This window comes from Microtus pennsylvanicus, chromosome 11 (genome assembly GCF_037038515.1).
Source record: "Microtus pennsylvanicus isolate mMicPen1 chromosome 11, mMicPen1.hap1, whole genome shotgun sequence".
In the NCBI taxonomy this organism is placed as follows: domain Eukaryota; kingdom Metazoa; phylum Chordata; class Mammalia; order Rodentia; family Cricetidae; genus Microtus; species Microtus pennsylvanicus.
The window spans coordinates 10,482,774-10,498,058 of NC_134589.1; the positions used below are offsets into that span (position 1 = coordinate 10,482,774).

The following is a 15,285-nucleotide window of genomic DNA, read 5'->3' on the forward strand; positions in this document are numbered from 1 at the left end:
CAGGCAATTAGCAGGGAGACACAACTGTGGCCTCAAGGCCAAGGAGTTTGAAGAGGGAAAATCAAGGGACAGAATAAACTCACAGGACAGCTGTTAAGAGTCTCCAAGCTGTGATCCTATCTGAAGAGAATGCAATTTAGAAGCACTTAGTCCTGCACCTTTGTTTTAACCTTACATAACTCTTTCCTATTACATCACTAAGAACAATGTCTTTTAATGGGCCTCCGTACCTGGACAAGTGAGACAAACTTCTTGGGCTATGATGCTACACCTAAATAGCTTTCCCCATGGAAATGCTGGCCTGAGTAGGAACCAAAAATAAACTGCAAAGCAAATTCCGGAGGGACCTGTCATCAGGGAGTACACACCCCACACACAGCCTCACAAAAGCAGTGTAATAGCAGGCAGCTTGAACTTAGAGACACCACGTCTCAAATCTTAGAGACACTAAATGTTTTGGCAACTTAAAAGACAATATACAAGAGGTGGGAAAGCAACAATGGGTGTGGTGGCACACACCTGCCTGCACCCAGCACCTGGGAGGCAGAGGAGTGAGAAGAGTGAGAAGTACAAAGTTTCTGCTACAAGGTGAGTTTGAGGGTAACATGGTGACATGAGACCCTACTGAGGGAGGGAAAGCAGCAAGGAGGGGAGGAGAACGGGGAAGAGAAAGGGAAAAGCTGAAGGAATCTTGAGCTGACTGACAGCAGTTGGGCTCTTTCTTCCTAGGCCTGCTCCGTCCCAGCACACAGGTGACAGCGAGGAGGACCTGAAGGGGCTGGCAGCTGTTGGCTTTACTTCAGAAGGGTGCTCACTGGTGTGATGGGAAAGGGCAAACCCCCACAGAGAATAGGAGGGAAGTTCTGCACTGGCCAGGAAGCTGGGGAGAAGACTCTAGCTGTCTTCTTTAAGTTTGTTTCCAGGTGGTGGGGAGGTGGAGGTGTGTGTGTGTGTGTGTGTGTGTGTGTTCTTTTGTTTTTCAAAACAGGGTTTCTCCGTAGCTTTGGAGCCTGTCCTGGAACTTCTGTAGACCAGGCTGGCCTTGAACTCACAGAGATCCGCCTGTCTCTGCCTCCCAAGTGCTGGGATGAAAGGAAATACAACTGCCCGGCTTTTTTGGAACTATGTCGTTCAGGCTGTTGTGAGTTCACTATGTAAAGCAAGCTGGCCTGGAACTGGATGAAGAGGGCTAGGATTAAAGGTGTGCACAGATGAGTGTGCTAGCACTAAAGGTGTGCACCACCCACCTGGCTGTTCTAAAGAAGCTTAATCTAAGCTGCTAGGAACTTCAGGAACACAACCACAAATTCCATGCTTCATGGAAGCAGCTTTATTGCCGCTGCTCATTTACATGGAGGACACAGGAAGAGGAGGGCTTGCCTATCTCGTCATCTTTCTTTCTAAATACGTTCATTAGAAACTTACATTTAGAGAAAAGTATTAGGGCTGGAGAGATGGCTCAGCAATTAAGAGTGTTTGCTGCTCTTCCAGGACCCAAGTTCAGTTCCCAGTACCCATGTTAGGGAGTTAACGTAACGCTACAAAGACATATATACCTACACATAATTAAAAATAAAAACAAATCCTTTTTAAGAGAGGGAGGTATTAAGTCAGGCATGGCAGAACACACTGAAATCCCAGCTATTTAGGAAGCTGAGACAGAAGGGTGAGTTACTGGCCAGCATGGCTATAATAAAATGTCTTAGCAGCCTGGGTGATGGTGAGACCCAGGGGAGGGACATTAGTATTAAGTCTCATTCATATTATCCTACTAAACATGTAAACTACAAAAATACTGCCCAGGGTATAAGGAATACTCCAAACAGACACAGTTAAAACTACTCCAGTAACTATCAACTTAAAAAAAAAAAAACCGGGCAGCAGGGGCACATGCTTTTAATCCCAGCGTTCAGGAAGCAGAGGCAGGTGGATCTCTGTGAGCTTGAGCCCAGCCTGATTTAAATAGTAAATTCTAGGCCAATCTGATCTAGAGAGTTCCAGGACAGCTAGAGCTACATAGAGAATTTGTCTCTGAAAAACCAACCAACCGATATCGAAAAACCCAAAAACAAAAGACTGAGTATATGTGTATCTTTAATTCCAGTACTTGAGAGGCAGAGTCAGGCAGATCTGATGTGAGGCCAGCCTGGACTACATAGTGAGTTCCAGGACAGCCAAGGCTACCCAGAGAAATCCAGCCATCTTATTCTGCCAATAACATAACCAGATTCATGACGAGCAGAAATCAAGACACTGACCACTGAAACCTTTCTTTTCAGTCATCCTGATGTTAGAATGGATGAGACGGGGGAGGGGAGGACAAGGTTCCTACAAAGTGCAGCAAGATCCCAGGACCCACTTCTGTCACCCGTGTCTGCAGCTTATGGGGACAGAGAGCTGCTACCCTCCCCAAAACATCTGTTCTCTAGTCCTTAGCAACAGAAGGAGTCCTACACGGCAGTGGACACTCACAGACCACCATTCCTTGGACTCCCTTTGTTGGAAGCTACAAAATTTGCAACAGTAGAGGAAATACCACCAGAGCTGTAGGATGGGCTCCAATGCACTCAAACCAAGTCACAGAGGGAATCTTCAAAACCTACCAAAACAGAGGTTGCCAGGCGGGGTTGCACACACACCTTTAATCCCAGCACTTTAATCCCAGGCACAGGCAGAGGCATGGGGATCTCTGTGAGCTCAAGGCCAGCCTGGTCTACAGAGCTAGTTCTAGGACAGTTAGGGTTAGGGTTACGTAGAAAAACCCTGTCTCAACCCACCCCCTCCGAAAGTTTTTTCTATGTAACTCCAAAATAGGCTCCTCAGGTCCAAAGCCATGATGAACGGAAATGACTGGCATCAACGGCAGAGCCCGGTGGGCAGGGCCTGGTGGGCAGAGCCCGGTGGGCAGAGCGAGGCCGAGCTCCCTGAGCTAGGGCTGGAGTCACAAACCTCCGGAGAAGCTGGGAGACGGACGCATTTCTGAAACTTCCAGGAAAGCACTGGCAATACACCACAGAGGGAAGCAGCAACTCCTTTTCCCCGACACAACACTGATAGTTTTTAATAGCCATTCTGCTTCAAAACGGACTATTTTCCAAATATTTTTGCAAACGAACTCTGTTTTCTTAAGAACCAAGGAGCTGTGGCCTGATTTACATTTTTCTGAGGAGAAGCTGAGGTGTGTGGATTTGGGATGCACAATCATTAAAGAAAAAGAGATGCTGGCATCAGCGATCACTCCCGTACAAGAACTAGAACTCAGGAGTCAGACTTTGTCCTCGCTGGTCTCCTGCCGTCCTACGTCTCCGCAGTGTCTCCCTTCTTAGCCTGGCATGGAATCATACTCTTCTGTTGCCTTTTTCTCCAAGTAGGAAAATCCCAGATTTTTCTTTTTACTTTTTGTTTTTTGAGACAGGGTCTCATTATGTAGCTCTGGCGGTCTAAAGCTGGCCTCAAACTCAAGAGATCCTTCTGCCTTGGCCTCCTGAATGCTGGGGATTAAAGGTGTCTGCCACCACACCCATCCCTAGATTAACTACTTTTTTTGTAGCTTTGGAGCCTGTCCTGGAACTAGCTCTTGTAGACCAGGGTGGCGTTGAACTCAGAGATCCACCTGCCTCGGCCTCCCAAATGCTGGGATTAAGGGCATGCCACCACCGCCTGGCCCTAGAACTTCCAAAGAGCCTCCCATGATGGGTTTGGTGGTGTGGCTTCTTTAATCCTCCATACTGGACAGGTTGAGGTGGGAAAACCACAATTTTCCAGGCCAGCCTGGGCAACTTGGCATTATTTACTCTCAAAATAAAGTAAAATGGGTCGAGGGTGTAGCTCTGCAGAAAAGCACGGGTCAAGTTTCTGGGTCCACTCCTTAGCACTGCAAAAATTAATGAGTGATTTAACAGCACCCCCCAAAATCAGACTTCTCACCTTCCGGGGGACCTAAAATGAGGCAAGCCTGATTCATGCTTAGAAAGGTGTCCTCATGTGGCAGGGAGAGCTGAGGGATAAGTGTTTGAGAGAGACTCCCTGAAGAAAATTACTCTCAGGAAAACAGGCCTCCCCTCCGGCCAACCTTGGTTTAAGGTTTAATGATGACAGACCTCTCCCGTTTGCCACACTGTGGAAGAGTGTGATATGTGCCTACCAGCTCCAGGGTGGTTCCTCTCCTCTACCCACGGCTGCATAGGAAGGACACCCAACCCCAAGGAGTCCAAAGACACCAAGTTGCAGCTGCCACCATCTCCCCCAGCACTGTGAATATCATGGCTCTGGACTGTTCATCGCTTCCCTCAAAGTTCTTAGCAGCGATTCAAAGGAGGTAGCGGGGTTAAAAAAAAAAAAAAAAAGACACCGGCCGCTTCCCCACCATGCATTCCGGCAGCATCTGCTCAACTTCTTGGGTTTTCACCTCGATCTTTGTTTTGGAATGCCCACAGCCAAACCTTCCCCGGCACGGCCTTCCCTTCTGGAAGCACAATGCAGCATGAAGCTGAGGGGGGTTTTGGTGGGGGAAGAGGGAGGGTGTCAGCAAAACGCCGCACTAGTGCAATGCCGAGAGCGTCTCGGAGCCTGAGGCGGTCCCCACCGGCATCCGTGTACGTCCATCACCCCGAGGCCCACACCACAGCCGAGCATCGCTCGCCAGGCCCCTCCCCGCGCCCCGAGCCGGGAACCCTGCCGGCGTGCGCGCCCAGGCCGGTGCGATGACGGTGCACCGAGTGCTGAGACGGCGCTCCCCCACCTGCCCTCCCGGCCGCCCCGGCCCGCCTCACCTTGGTCTCCTTTACGTGCTGCTTGACGCCCTCCGGGTACCACTGGACGCGCACGTAGCCGCGCCGCAGCGGGCTGGCCCGGCCCTCCTCGTGGCCCGCGCCCCCGGCCTCGGAGCAGCCCGAGCTGCCGCGGCCGTCCTCCTCGCCCTCCGAGTCCGAGTCCTCGCCGTGGATAAGGCGCACCAGCCCGAAGTGCACCGAGCCGCGGTAACGGCCCGACACCAGGTCGTGAGAGAACAGCAGGCGCTGCGAGCCCGCTTCGGGGCCGGATTCGGAGGACGGCCCTGAGGCCGAGTCCGTGGCGGGCGCGGGCGACGGGGCGGCGGCGGGGGCTGCGGCCGGGGTCGGGGCGGCGGCTGCCGGGGCCTGGGCGGGCGCGGGCGCGGGCGCAGACGCTGCGGGATCCGCCATAACTGCTCTGCGCGAGTCTCGGGCGGCGGCGGCGGTGGCGGCAGCGGCGGCGGCAGCAGCCTAAGCGCGGGGAGGCGGGGCCGGAGGCGCGGGGGCGGGGCCAAGCGCGCTGACGTGGCCCTGCGTGCCGCCGTCGTTAGGGCGCTGGGATGCTGTTGCTAGGAGCCGCCTCCCGGTCGCTAGGGGACGCTGAAGATGCTTGGGTGGGGGGGGCGGAAGGACTGCCGCGAGGCGTGGCAGGGCAGCCGGCAATGAAGAGGCTGGATCTGGGGTGGAAGGAAGGGCAGTGGTCGCAGAGGAGGAGAGGGGCGGAGACTGCACACCTGGCTGACAGCAACTTTTTTGAAAAAATTAAGCCGCTGGGTGGATGCACACGCCTTTAATCCCAGCACTTGGAAGCAGAGGTAGACGGAGCTCCTGAGTTCGAGGCCAGCCTGGTCTACAGAGTGATTTCCAGGACAGGACAGTCAGGGGTACACAGAGAAACCCTGTCACACAAAAAAAATTAAATTAAAATTTAAAATTATTGATTATTATAATATGTGTGCATATGATGGGCGTTGCACAAGTGACAAAACAGAGGCCAGAGTCCAACTTAGTGCAGTTGGTTCCCTCTTTTCACCTTTATGTGGGGTTCTGGGGATTGAACTCAGGCCATTAGGCTTGTGTGGCAAATGCTTTGCCTACTGAACCATCTCATCAATCCCCCAACTTTTTTTTCCTATAATAATTTATTTATTGAGACAGGGTCTTACCAAGCAACCCTGGCTAGCCTGGAATTCACTATGTAAATCGGACTGGGCTCAAACGCAGAGATCTGCCTGGCTCTGCCTCCCAGATGAGCACTGGGATTAAAGGTGTGTGCTACCACTCTAGTGAGTCAACACGTTCTAAGCTCCCTTGGCGTTCCAGCCTAGCCGTAGCCCTGCAGAGTGACATTATCTTTGTCCTCTAGGTGCCCACATGTCGCCGTGGCACACTTGTGCCCATACCTGTCATACACACACATATAATTAATAATTTTTGTAAAAAGTTGTCAGCTATGTGTGGCGGTGCATACCTTTAACATGTGCTTAGAGAACAGTCTAGTTGGACACATAAAACAAATACTCATTACATATCTGAAGCAACTCCAAGGTAGCTTGTAAGCAAGGCTGTAATAGATAGGTATAGAGTATGTAGAGTCCCTAGCAGAGCTTGGAAGGTCATGACCCCTTAGGGTCTAAAGGTTGTGACAGGAGCCCAGAGATGGATAAGGAAAATTAGCAGCTGGGCAGTGGTGGTGCACGCCTTTAATCCCAGCACTGGGGAGGCAGAGACAGGCGGTTCTCCGTGAGTTCCAAAGTACCAGTGTTTTGTATTTAAACCCCTCTTAGTGGACGGAGAGTACAGTGAGGGAATTCAGTGCACACAGCAAGAGGGGAACCGGGAGTGATTAAAAGTAATAACCAGGCGGATTTCTGAGTTCTAGGCCAGCCTGGTCTACACAGTGTGTTCTAGGACAGCCAGAGAGCTACGTAGTAAGACCCCATCTTGAAAAAACAAAGCAGCCACAAAAAAAAAACAAAAAACAAAACAAAACAAAAAGAAGGAACTGTGATTCTAAATCTTGGCTGTCTATGGCTGATCTATAAAAAATGAGCAATTGAGCCGGGCAGTGGTGGCGCACACCTTTCATCCCAGCACTTGGGAGGCAGAAGCAGGCGGATCTCTGTGGGTTCGAGGCTAGCCTGGTCTATAGAGCGAGTTCCAGGAAGGCACCAAAGCTACAGAGAAACCCTGTCTCGAAAAACAAAACAAAACAAAGCAAAGCAATCAAAACAAAAACAAAAACCCAAGCAACTAAGTTTCTTTCTTCCTTCTGAAGCTGTTATTTTAGGGAGAAGGAGCCGTGGTATACGCTGGAAGTCGAACAACAACTTGCAGGAACTGTCCTCTCCTTCCATCACATGGGTCCTGGGGTTTGAACTCAGGTCGTCAGGCTTGATAGCAAATGCCTTTACCCTCTGAGCCTTCTTGCCAGCCTTTTTAAATTTTTTATTATATCTGTTCATGTGTGTGTGTGTGTTGTGTGATTTGTTTAAGAGTGGGTCTAGGCATGCCCCAGCCTCCTGTAGAAGTCAGAGGAGAACTTGAAGGAGTGAACCAGTTCAGGTTTGCTTCTCCTCAGTCTTCTTGTGTGTAAAATAGGGTTGATGCTAGCACTGCCTGCATCACTGTGGGGCTGCCATTACACAATGTAGAACAGTGCCTGGCGCACAGCTCTCTCAATAACATTTAGTCATTACTGTAATACTCCAACCCCTGCTTAGACTACACTACAGACTGGCAGAGCTGTTATGCAGCCACCCTGTGGCTGACTCCTTATTACCACTGTAGAATATAAATAGTAATTCTACTAATTTGGTGTGCCACCTTAGTAAGGCCCTAAAGATTTAGACACATGCTCAGGAGGATTTCTAATGGACTGTTTAAAAGAAATCAAGACTACTCGAGATCTACCCCAACCTTTCTCAATAAAAAGTGTTTATCACACATTTCCCTTCAAGACAGTCAATGACAATTGGTCAGGCGGTTTGTGATTTCAGTATGTAGGCTCTTCAAAAGGGAAAAAGGGCAGAAGACTGAACTTTGGGTAGTCTTCCACTTACTGGGGATATGACACTGGGGAAGGATGGACGTGCACTGGGGCTGGAGAGGTGGCTCAGCAGTTATGAGCACTGGTGTCTCTTCAGAGGACCCAGGCTCAATTTCCAGCACCCAAGTGGAGGCTCACAACTCTAGTTCCAGGGACCTGATGCTGTCTTCTGGCCTCCTCCAGCACTGCATACATGTAGTACACAGCCATTCTCACAGGCAAAACACCCATACACATAAAATATAATTAAAATTTACACATGGCATGGTGGAAAACACCCTTTTTTTTTTTTTTTTTTTGGTTTTTCGAGACAGGGTTTCTCTGTGGCTTTGGAGCCTGTCCTGGAACTAGCTCTGTAGACCAGGCTGGTCTCGAACTCACTGAGATCCACCTGTCTCTGCCTCCCAAGTGCTGGGATTAAAGGCGTGCGCCATCATCGCCCGGCTTGGAAAACACCTTTAATCTTAGTCCTCAGGAGGCTGAACCAAGGCAGATCTCTGTGAGTTTGAAGGCAGCCTGGTCTACAAATCAAATTCCAGATCCTATCTCAAAAAAAAAAAAGAAAGAAAGAAAATAAATAAATTTATGCTGGGCGGTGGTGGTGCAAACCTTTAATTCCAGCACTTGGGAGGCAGAGGCAGGCAGATTTCTGTGAGTTCGAGGTCAGCCTGGTCTATGGAGATAGTTCCAGGACAGCAGGGCTACACAGAGAAACCCTGTCTCGGGCTGGAGAGATGGCTCAGTGGTTAAGAGCAGTGGCTGCTCTTCCAGAGGTCCTGAGTTCAATTCCCAGCAACCACATAGTGGCTCACAACCATCTGTAATGAGATCTGGTGCCCTCTTCTGGCCTGCAGGCATACATGGAGGCAAAATGTTGTATACATAATGAGTAAATTTAAAAAAAAAAAAGAAAGAAACCCTGTCTCAAAAAACAAAACAAAAATAACTTTTTTTTGTAAAGATTTTGCTAGGCTAGGGAGGCAGAGGCAGATGGATCTTTGTGAGTTCAAGACCAGCCTGCTAGTGAGTTCCAGGAAAGCCAGGGCTGTTACATAAAGAACCCTGTTTGTTTCTTTGTTTTTCGAGACAGGGTTTCTCTAGTTTTGGAGCCTGTCCTGGCTTATAGAGCAGGCTGGCCTCAAACTCACAGAGATCCGCCTGCCTCTGCCTCCTGAGTGCTGGGGTTAAAGGTTTGCGCCACCACCGCCCAGCTTCTTCCCTTCCTAATCATTGAGTAGAACAGGAAGAAATGGCCCATTTCTTCCACAGCTTCTGGTAATCATGGCTAATAATAGCTCCACTCACTGAGGTGTGACTTCATGCCCAGTTCTACACCCAGTGCTTTGCAAAGATCATTCAGAACCTGCCAAGGTGGAGGTGAGAACAGCTGATGTTAAATGCCCATCTCACCACCCCTAGATAAACTGAACTGTGTGTCTCGTGTCCTCGCTGTGTGTTTAATCCTGGTGCCCAGTGTAGCACCTGGCCAGAGCCTTGGAGTTTGTAATGTGTCACATGGGTAGATACAAAAAGACCTGACATTTCAGAACCTCCAGCTTTGGTGAGTTTCCTATGCCCCACATGCAATTCACACATTGAAGCCAGGAATGGGCAGAGGTCTTCAGGCTGCTGATGCTCCAAACCTCTCATCTCCCCCCTTCCTCCCCAGTTTGAGCTCTATCGGAGCCACTGTGGAGACTGAGCCTCTAAAAGTTCCTTCCCACCTTTTGGTGTCTTTCAGGGATTTCACCAGACCCCAGATGCTCCCAAGCCTTGGGGTGTGACCCTGAACTGCAGCTATGCTGTGGCTCACTGCCTTTGGTAACTCTAGCGCCAGGGTCTGATGCCCTCTTCTGGCCTCTGCAGGCACTGCACCCATCTGCTACACAGATTCAGGCAAAACATCTATACATATAAAATGAAAATACATCTTTTAAAAAAGGGGTGGCAGCCGGGCGGTGGTGGCGCAATCCTTTAATCCCAGCACTCGGGAGGCAGAGGCAGGTGGATCTCTGTGAGTTCGAGGCCAGCCTGGTCTACAAAGGGAGTTCCAGGACAGGCTCCAAAGCTACAGAGAAACCCTGTCCCGAAAAAAACAAAAAATAAAAAATAAATAAATAAAAAAGGGGTGGAAGGGGGGGATGGAATACCAATGGAGGGAAATGCAGCAATGAGTACTGAATATCTCAGGTATTGGAAGGGTAAGGGGGACACAGTAACCTGTACTGCAGAAGGGACAGCTGCTGTTGGAGACAGTGGAAGCATCAGAGACAGAAAGGCTGTGAGTGCTGAGTTAATTGATAATTGAAAGCAAAGCAGAGGAGCTGGAGAAATGGCTCAGTGGTTAAGAGCACTGGCTGCTCTTCCACAGGTCCTGAGTTCAATTCCCAGCACCCACGTAGCAGCTCATAACTGTCAACTCCAGTTTTAGGGGATCCTACACCCTAGTATAGTCATGCATGCAAGCAGAAAAATTACCAATGTATGTAAAAATAAATAGCTGGGCGGTGGTGGCGCACTCTTTTAATCCCAGCACTCGGGAGGCAGAGACGGGCGGATCTCTGTGAGTTCAAGGCCAGCCTGGCCTACAGAGAGAGAGTGCCAGGACAGGCTCCAAAGCTACAGAGAATCCCTGTCTCAAAAAACAAACAAACAAAAAACCCCACAAATCATTAAAAAAAAAGGAAGCAAACTAGAAAAGTAAGAGAGTCTCCTTAAAGAAATTGATCTGAAGATGGGGGCAGATTGAACTGAAGATCAGGATCTAGCTTAATTGTCAGGTGTGCCTTTTATCCTTGCACTAGAAAGGCAGAGGCAGGAGGATCTCTGTGAGTTTAAGGCTAGCTGGTCTACAGAGTGAGTCTCAGGACAGGACTATATAGAGAGGTCCTGTCTTTATAAAGTTTTACTTGCCAACTGGAGGATCCTGGCTAGGAAAAGTGGAACTCCATGTCATGCAGGGATATATGGCTTGCTGCACTCAAGAAAATCCTGAAGTACTTCCAACCTAGGCAGGCTTGGTGGCAGCCTGTTACCGCTAGTTGGAGACAAATACAAAGGCCACCTGGGCAAACTGGCGGGTATGAATAACTAGCTAGAATCAGTAAACAAGAAAACCTGTTTAGCCAGGTGGTTGTAGTGCACGCCTTTAATCCCAGCACTCAGGAGTCAGAGAAAGGTGAGTCTCTGTGGGTTCGAGGCCAGCCTGGTCTACAGAGCAAGTTCCAGGACAGGCTCCAAAACTACAGAGAAACCCTGCCTTGAAAAACAAAAACAAAACAAAAAAAACCAACAATGACAAAAAACAAAAACACTTGGCTTGGATAAAAAAAGCGGGGAATGATTCCTGGCATCAGCTTCAATGCTACGCACATGTACACCCTTGCATGGCCACAAAATCTTTAAGTGCCAACTTCTTGACCCCTTTTGTTGTTTTATTTTGTTTTCAAGACAGGGTCTCACTATGTAGCCCTGGCTGCGCAAGCACTCCCAGGCTGACCTTGAACTCCCAGAGGCCTCCCTCTGTCTTCTGAGTGCTGGAATTAAAGGTTTATGTCACTATACCCAGCTTCTGGAGCCTTTTGGATTTACAACAGTCTGCCCCCTGATGTGGGATTCCCTCTGTATATGTGCTGCTTTTATTGATTAATGAATAAAGAAGCTGCTTTCGGCCAATGGCTTAGCAGAATATAGTCAGGCTGGAAAAGGTGTATACAGAGAGTAGGTGGAATCAGAGAGATGCCATGGAGCTGCCAGAGGGGAAAGATGCCAGCTGCCTGGTGGAACCTCTCCGGTAGGCCACAATCCTAGTGATTAGCTAGAAACACACTTAAGCTATTGGCCAAACAGTATATATTGCAAATAATATAGTTTCTGTATGATTATTTCAGGGCTCAGCAGCTGGGAACAAACTAACAGCCTTCCACCAACAGCCCCAGCCCCACTCCTTGCCTGAGCAAATGTGTGCTCCCCTCCCCCAGCACCTAGATTCTGCCCCATCGCTCTCCCTTTAATTTTTATTTATTTATTTATTTTTGATTTTTTTTTTTTTTTTGGTTTTTCGAGACAGGGTTTCTTTGTGGCTTTGGTGCCTGTCCTGGAACTAGCTCTGTAGACCAGGCTGGTCTCGAACTCACAGAGATCCACCTGCCTCTGCCTCCCGAGTGCTGGGATTAAAGGCGTGCGCCACCATCGCCCGGCTTATTTTTGATTTTTGAGACAGGGTTTCTCCGTAGCTTTTGGTTCCTGTCCCGGAACTAGCTCTTGTAGATCAGGCTGGCCTCGGACTCACAGAGATCCGCCTGCCTCTGCCTCTTCAGTGCTGGGATTAAAGGCGTGAGCCACCAAAGCTACGGAGAAACTTTGTGTCGAAAAACAAACAAACAAACAAAAAATTCCAAGGCAAGAAAGGGACAACTCTGGGAGCTCCATGTCTACAGACCAGGAGACGGAGCCCGAAGGATGCTGTGCTGGGTAAGGACGGTGTGTGGGTACTGGAGTACGTTCCCTACCCATCTGACCGCCTGCTCCCAGCTCCCAGCTGTTCCCTTGACTGAAGAAATCCACTTCACCCAGGGTGGCCTGGCTTTGAGTTGCCGGCGCTTCTAGCCCCAGAGTCCTGCGTGTCCTGTCGTCAGTCCTCCCCAGTCGTGTCTCCTCCCCCAGGAGACCCCGCAAGTCTTCACTGCCCAGATGCACTTCCTCTGATGTTCAACAGGGGGCGCTCCCAGGAGAGTGCTGGCTACCCGAGCAGCCCCTGCTTCCCTGCTCAGGACTCTTCCATTCCTCTAGGAAGCAGCGGGCGGCACAAAGGTGAAGAAAATAACTCAAAATGATCTTCAAGGCCGACTTCAAGCGAGAACAATTGGCCGCTTCCTTGGCCCAGAGACCTGCGTCCTGCCGCAGGCCTAGGCAGATACTCCCCGCTGTTGCAGCACTGGGCTCTCCAATGGTTGCAGGCCTTAGTCAGTCAGAATGCCTTCAGCCAACGGCCACCCCCACCACCTCTGCCTGCTACTCCTCTGTACCTGGCACTATCCCGCCCTCCAGAAAGGACTCTTAGTTTTCAGAGAGAGTGCAATTGTGTTTGCATGTGTGTCTGCGCATGCGCCCAAGGTTGATGCAAAGACGCATTCTCTATCACTCGCCTACATGATTCATTGAACCAGTCTCCTCAATCAAACCCAGAGCTTGCTGGTTCAGCTCGTTTTGTTAGACAGCTTGCTCCAGAGATCCCTGGTCTCTGCCTTCTACGGTCAGAATTACGGGTAGACCGCCAATGTTCACCTGAGTTCAGGGGATGAACTTGAGAGTCCGGGCTCGTGTAGCAAGCACTTTTAACCAGGGAGTCCCGTCATCCTCCCCTCCCCCAGTCATCAGAGCTTAGTTTACTGTGGTTCTTATCCTGTAAGCCCAGCACCCAGGAGGCTGAAGCAGGATGGCCACAGTAAATTTGAACCTAGCCTGGGCTACAGTGTGAGACTAGACTCTAGGCCGGTCTGAGACTCTGCTTCACACACACACACACACACACACACACACACGTGGGGCGGTGGGGCGGGGACCTCAGGAGCGCCCTTGTTAGCAGACTCTGAGGTCTGTTCCTCATTCTTGTTGGTATTTGATGGTGCTGTCTGTCGTCTCCTTTGGATTCTGGAACATGTCCTGATTGTCCCCAGCCTATGACCTCACCGTTCTTCCTCTAATGGCTCTTCCCCCAACAGTACAGTTTTGGAGGATGGACGTCCCAGAACTCTTCAGAGCCCCGTGCACTCAGTTTGTGGAAAGGCCCCGTGACGACATGACGTCACATTATAGTGGGAGCATGTGTGTGAAGAGATATCGTATGTCAAGATAGCAAGTCAGAGAGAGAGTACCAGGCAACAACCCTCTTGACAGAAATAACCGGGGTCCTCTGAGAATTACGTCAGTGCTTTTTGAAAGCAGGATGCTCAATTACTTCCCGCAGGGACCCACCCCTTAAAGGGTCCACACCCCTCCTCGCAACACTGACACACTGAAGAGCAACCTCTCATCACATGTACCCCTGAGGGACCCACTCCAGACACATCCAAGTCACCTGATCACAGGTTGCAGCTGGAGGATGGAGGAGGCACCAAGAACAAAGACCTCGGGGATCGCGTGCATATTGAACCCTCTTACATGGACGGTGTTTTTCCCTCCATCCCCTGAGCCTGGGCCGATGGTCGGCATACTCTGTTCTAATCAGCCACAGGCAGGCAGAGCGGACAGAAGCAAATGCCATTTCCAGGGAGGGATGGTACCCCAGGGGAAATCAGGGGACAGGGTGCTTGCTGTGAGAGGGCTTCGTTTCTGTGCCATCTGTTTCTCTCCAGGGATTCTCTTTGGGGGTCCTCATTTCCCCCTCCTCGACTCTTAGCAGGCCTTCTGGCCAGTGGGGGCTGAGGCACTGACTCTCCATGAGGAAGAAAAAACAGTCAGGGTTTCCCAAGGCTTGTGCCCTTCTTAGTTGCTGGCTCCATTGCACCCCCTGGCGTCCAATCGCAACCACCGGTGGATGCCCACAGTTCCCTGTGAGTCCACGTCCTTCCTCATTGGCCATCCTTATGGCTAGGCACCATCTGGAAAACACCTCTCCACATGGTGACCCTCTGAGACCAGGGAAGGACAATGTATTACACATGGCTAAACCAGGGAATCCCATGCTGCACCAGCCAAGAGAGGGACGTGAAAGGGGAGGAAGGTGACGGCTTGGTTCTCTGCTGGCCAATAGGAAGACAGCATGCTGCTGAGCTGGGGATGTGGCTCAGCTGGTAGAATGCCTACCTAGCCTAGCCTATCGCTGTATATACCTGGTGTGGTGGCACAGGCCTGTGATCCCAGTGCACAAGACCGGGAGGCGGGAGAGAGAGAGAGAAGGAAAGTGGGAGAGGGTAAAGCATCCCAGATTGATAGGAACAATGATCAAAGATAGGATGCCCTGAACGGATACATCAAAGCCCTCAATATCGAGAGGGTGGGTTTCCCTTTCTAGCTTCAGCCATGTGGACCTCACCAAGGCCCTTCAGATGCCCAAGCCCCCTCCCACCTCAGGGACTCTTGTTCTCCAGAGACCATGATTAAATTAACCTGACCTCAGCTTTTGTTTGTTTGTTTGGGTTTTGGGGACAAGGTTTCTCTGGGTAACAGCTCTGGCTGTCCTGGAACTGGTTCTATAGACCAGGCTGGCCTCGAACTCACAGAGATCTGCCTGCCTTTGCCTCCAGAGTGCTGGGATAAAAGGTGTGCGCCATTACCGCCTGGCTTGATTAAAATACATTCTTGTCATCTACACCGACTTGGTGTATAAGTTGTGTTGGCTCCAAGCAAACACCCCCACTCCAACCAGTGGTCCTCATTCTTGCCTGCAGATTGGAATCACCTGGGATCCGGGGGCTTGGCGATGCTGGAGAGATGGCTCAGCCTTTAACAGCATTGACTTCT

General features: G+C 50.3%; 1 protein-coding gene across 2 annotated transcripts in view; it reads right to left on the reverse strand.

The window, feature by feature from the left end:
* Ube2o (ubiquitin conjugating enzyme E2 O) overlaps positions 1-5,254 on the reverse strand; it is a 42,466-nt gene extending 37,212 nt beyond the window's left edge. For both annotated transcript variants that reach the window (XM_075990161.1, XM_075990160.1), the window contains exon 1: positions 4,773-5,254. In XM_075990161.1, the coding sequence (XP_075846276.1) occupies positions 4,773-5,183 (411 nt within the window). In that variant the 5' untranslated portion in view covers positions 5,184-5,254. The remainder of the gene's footprint in view (positions 1-4,772) is intronic.
* Positions 5,255-15,285: the final 10,031 nt, after the last annotated feature.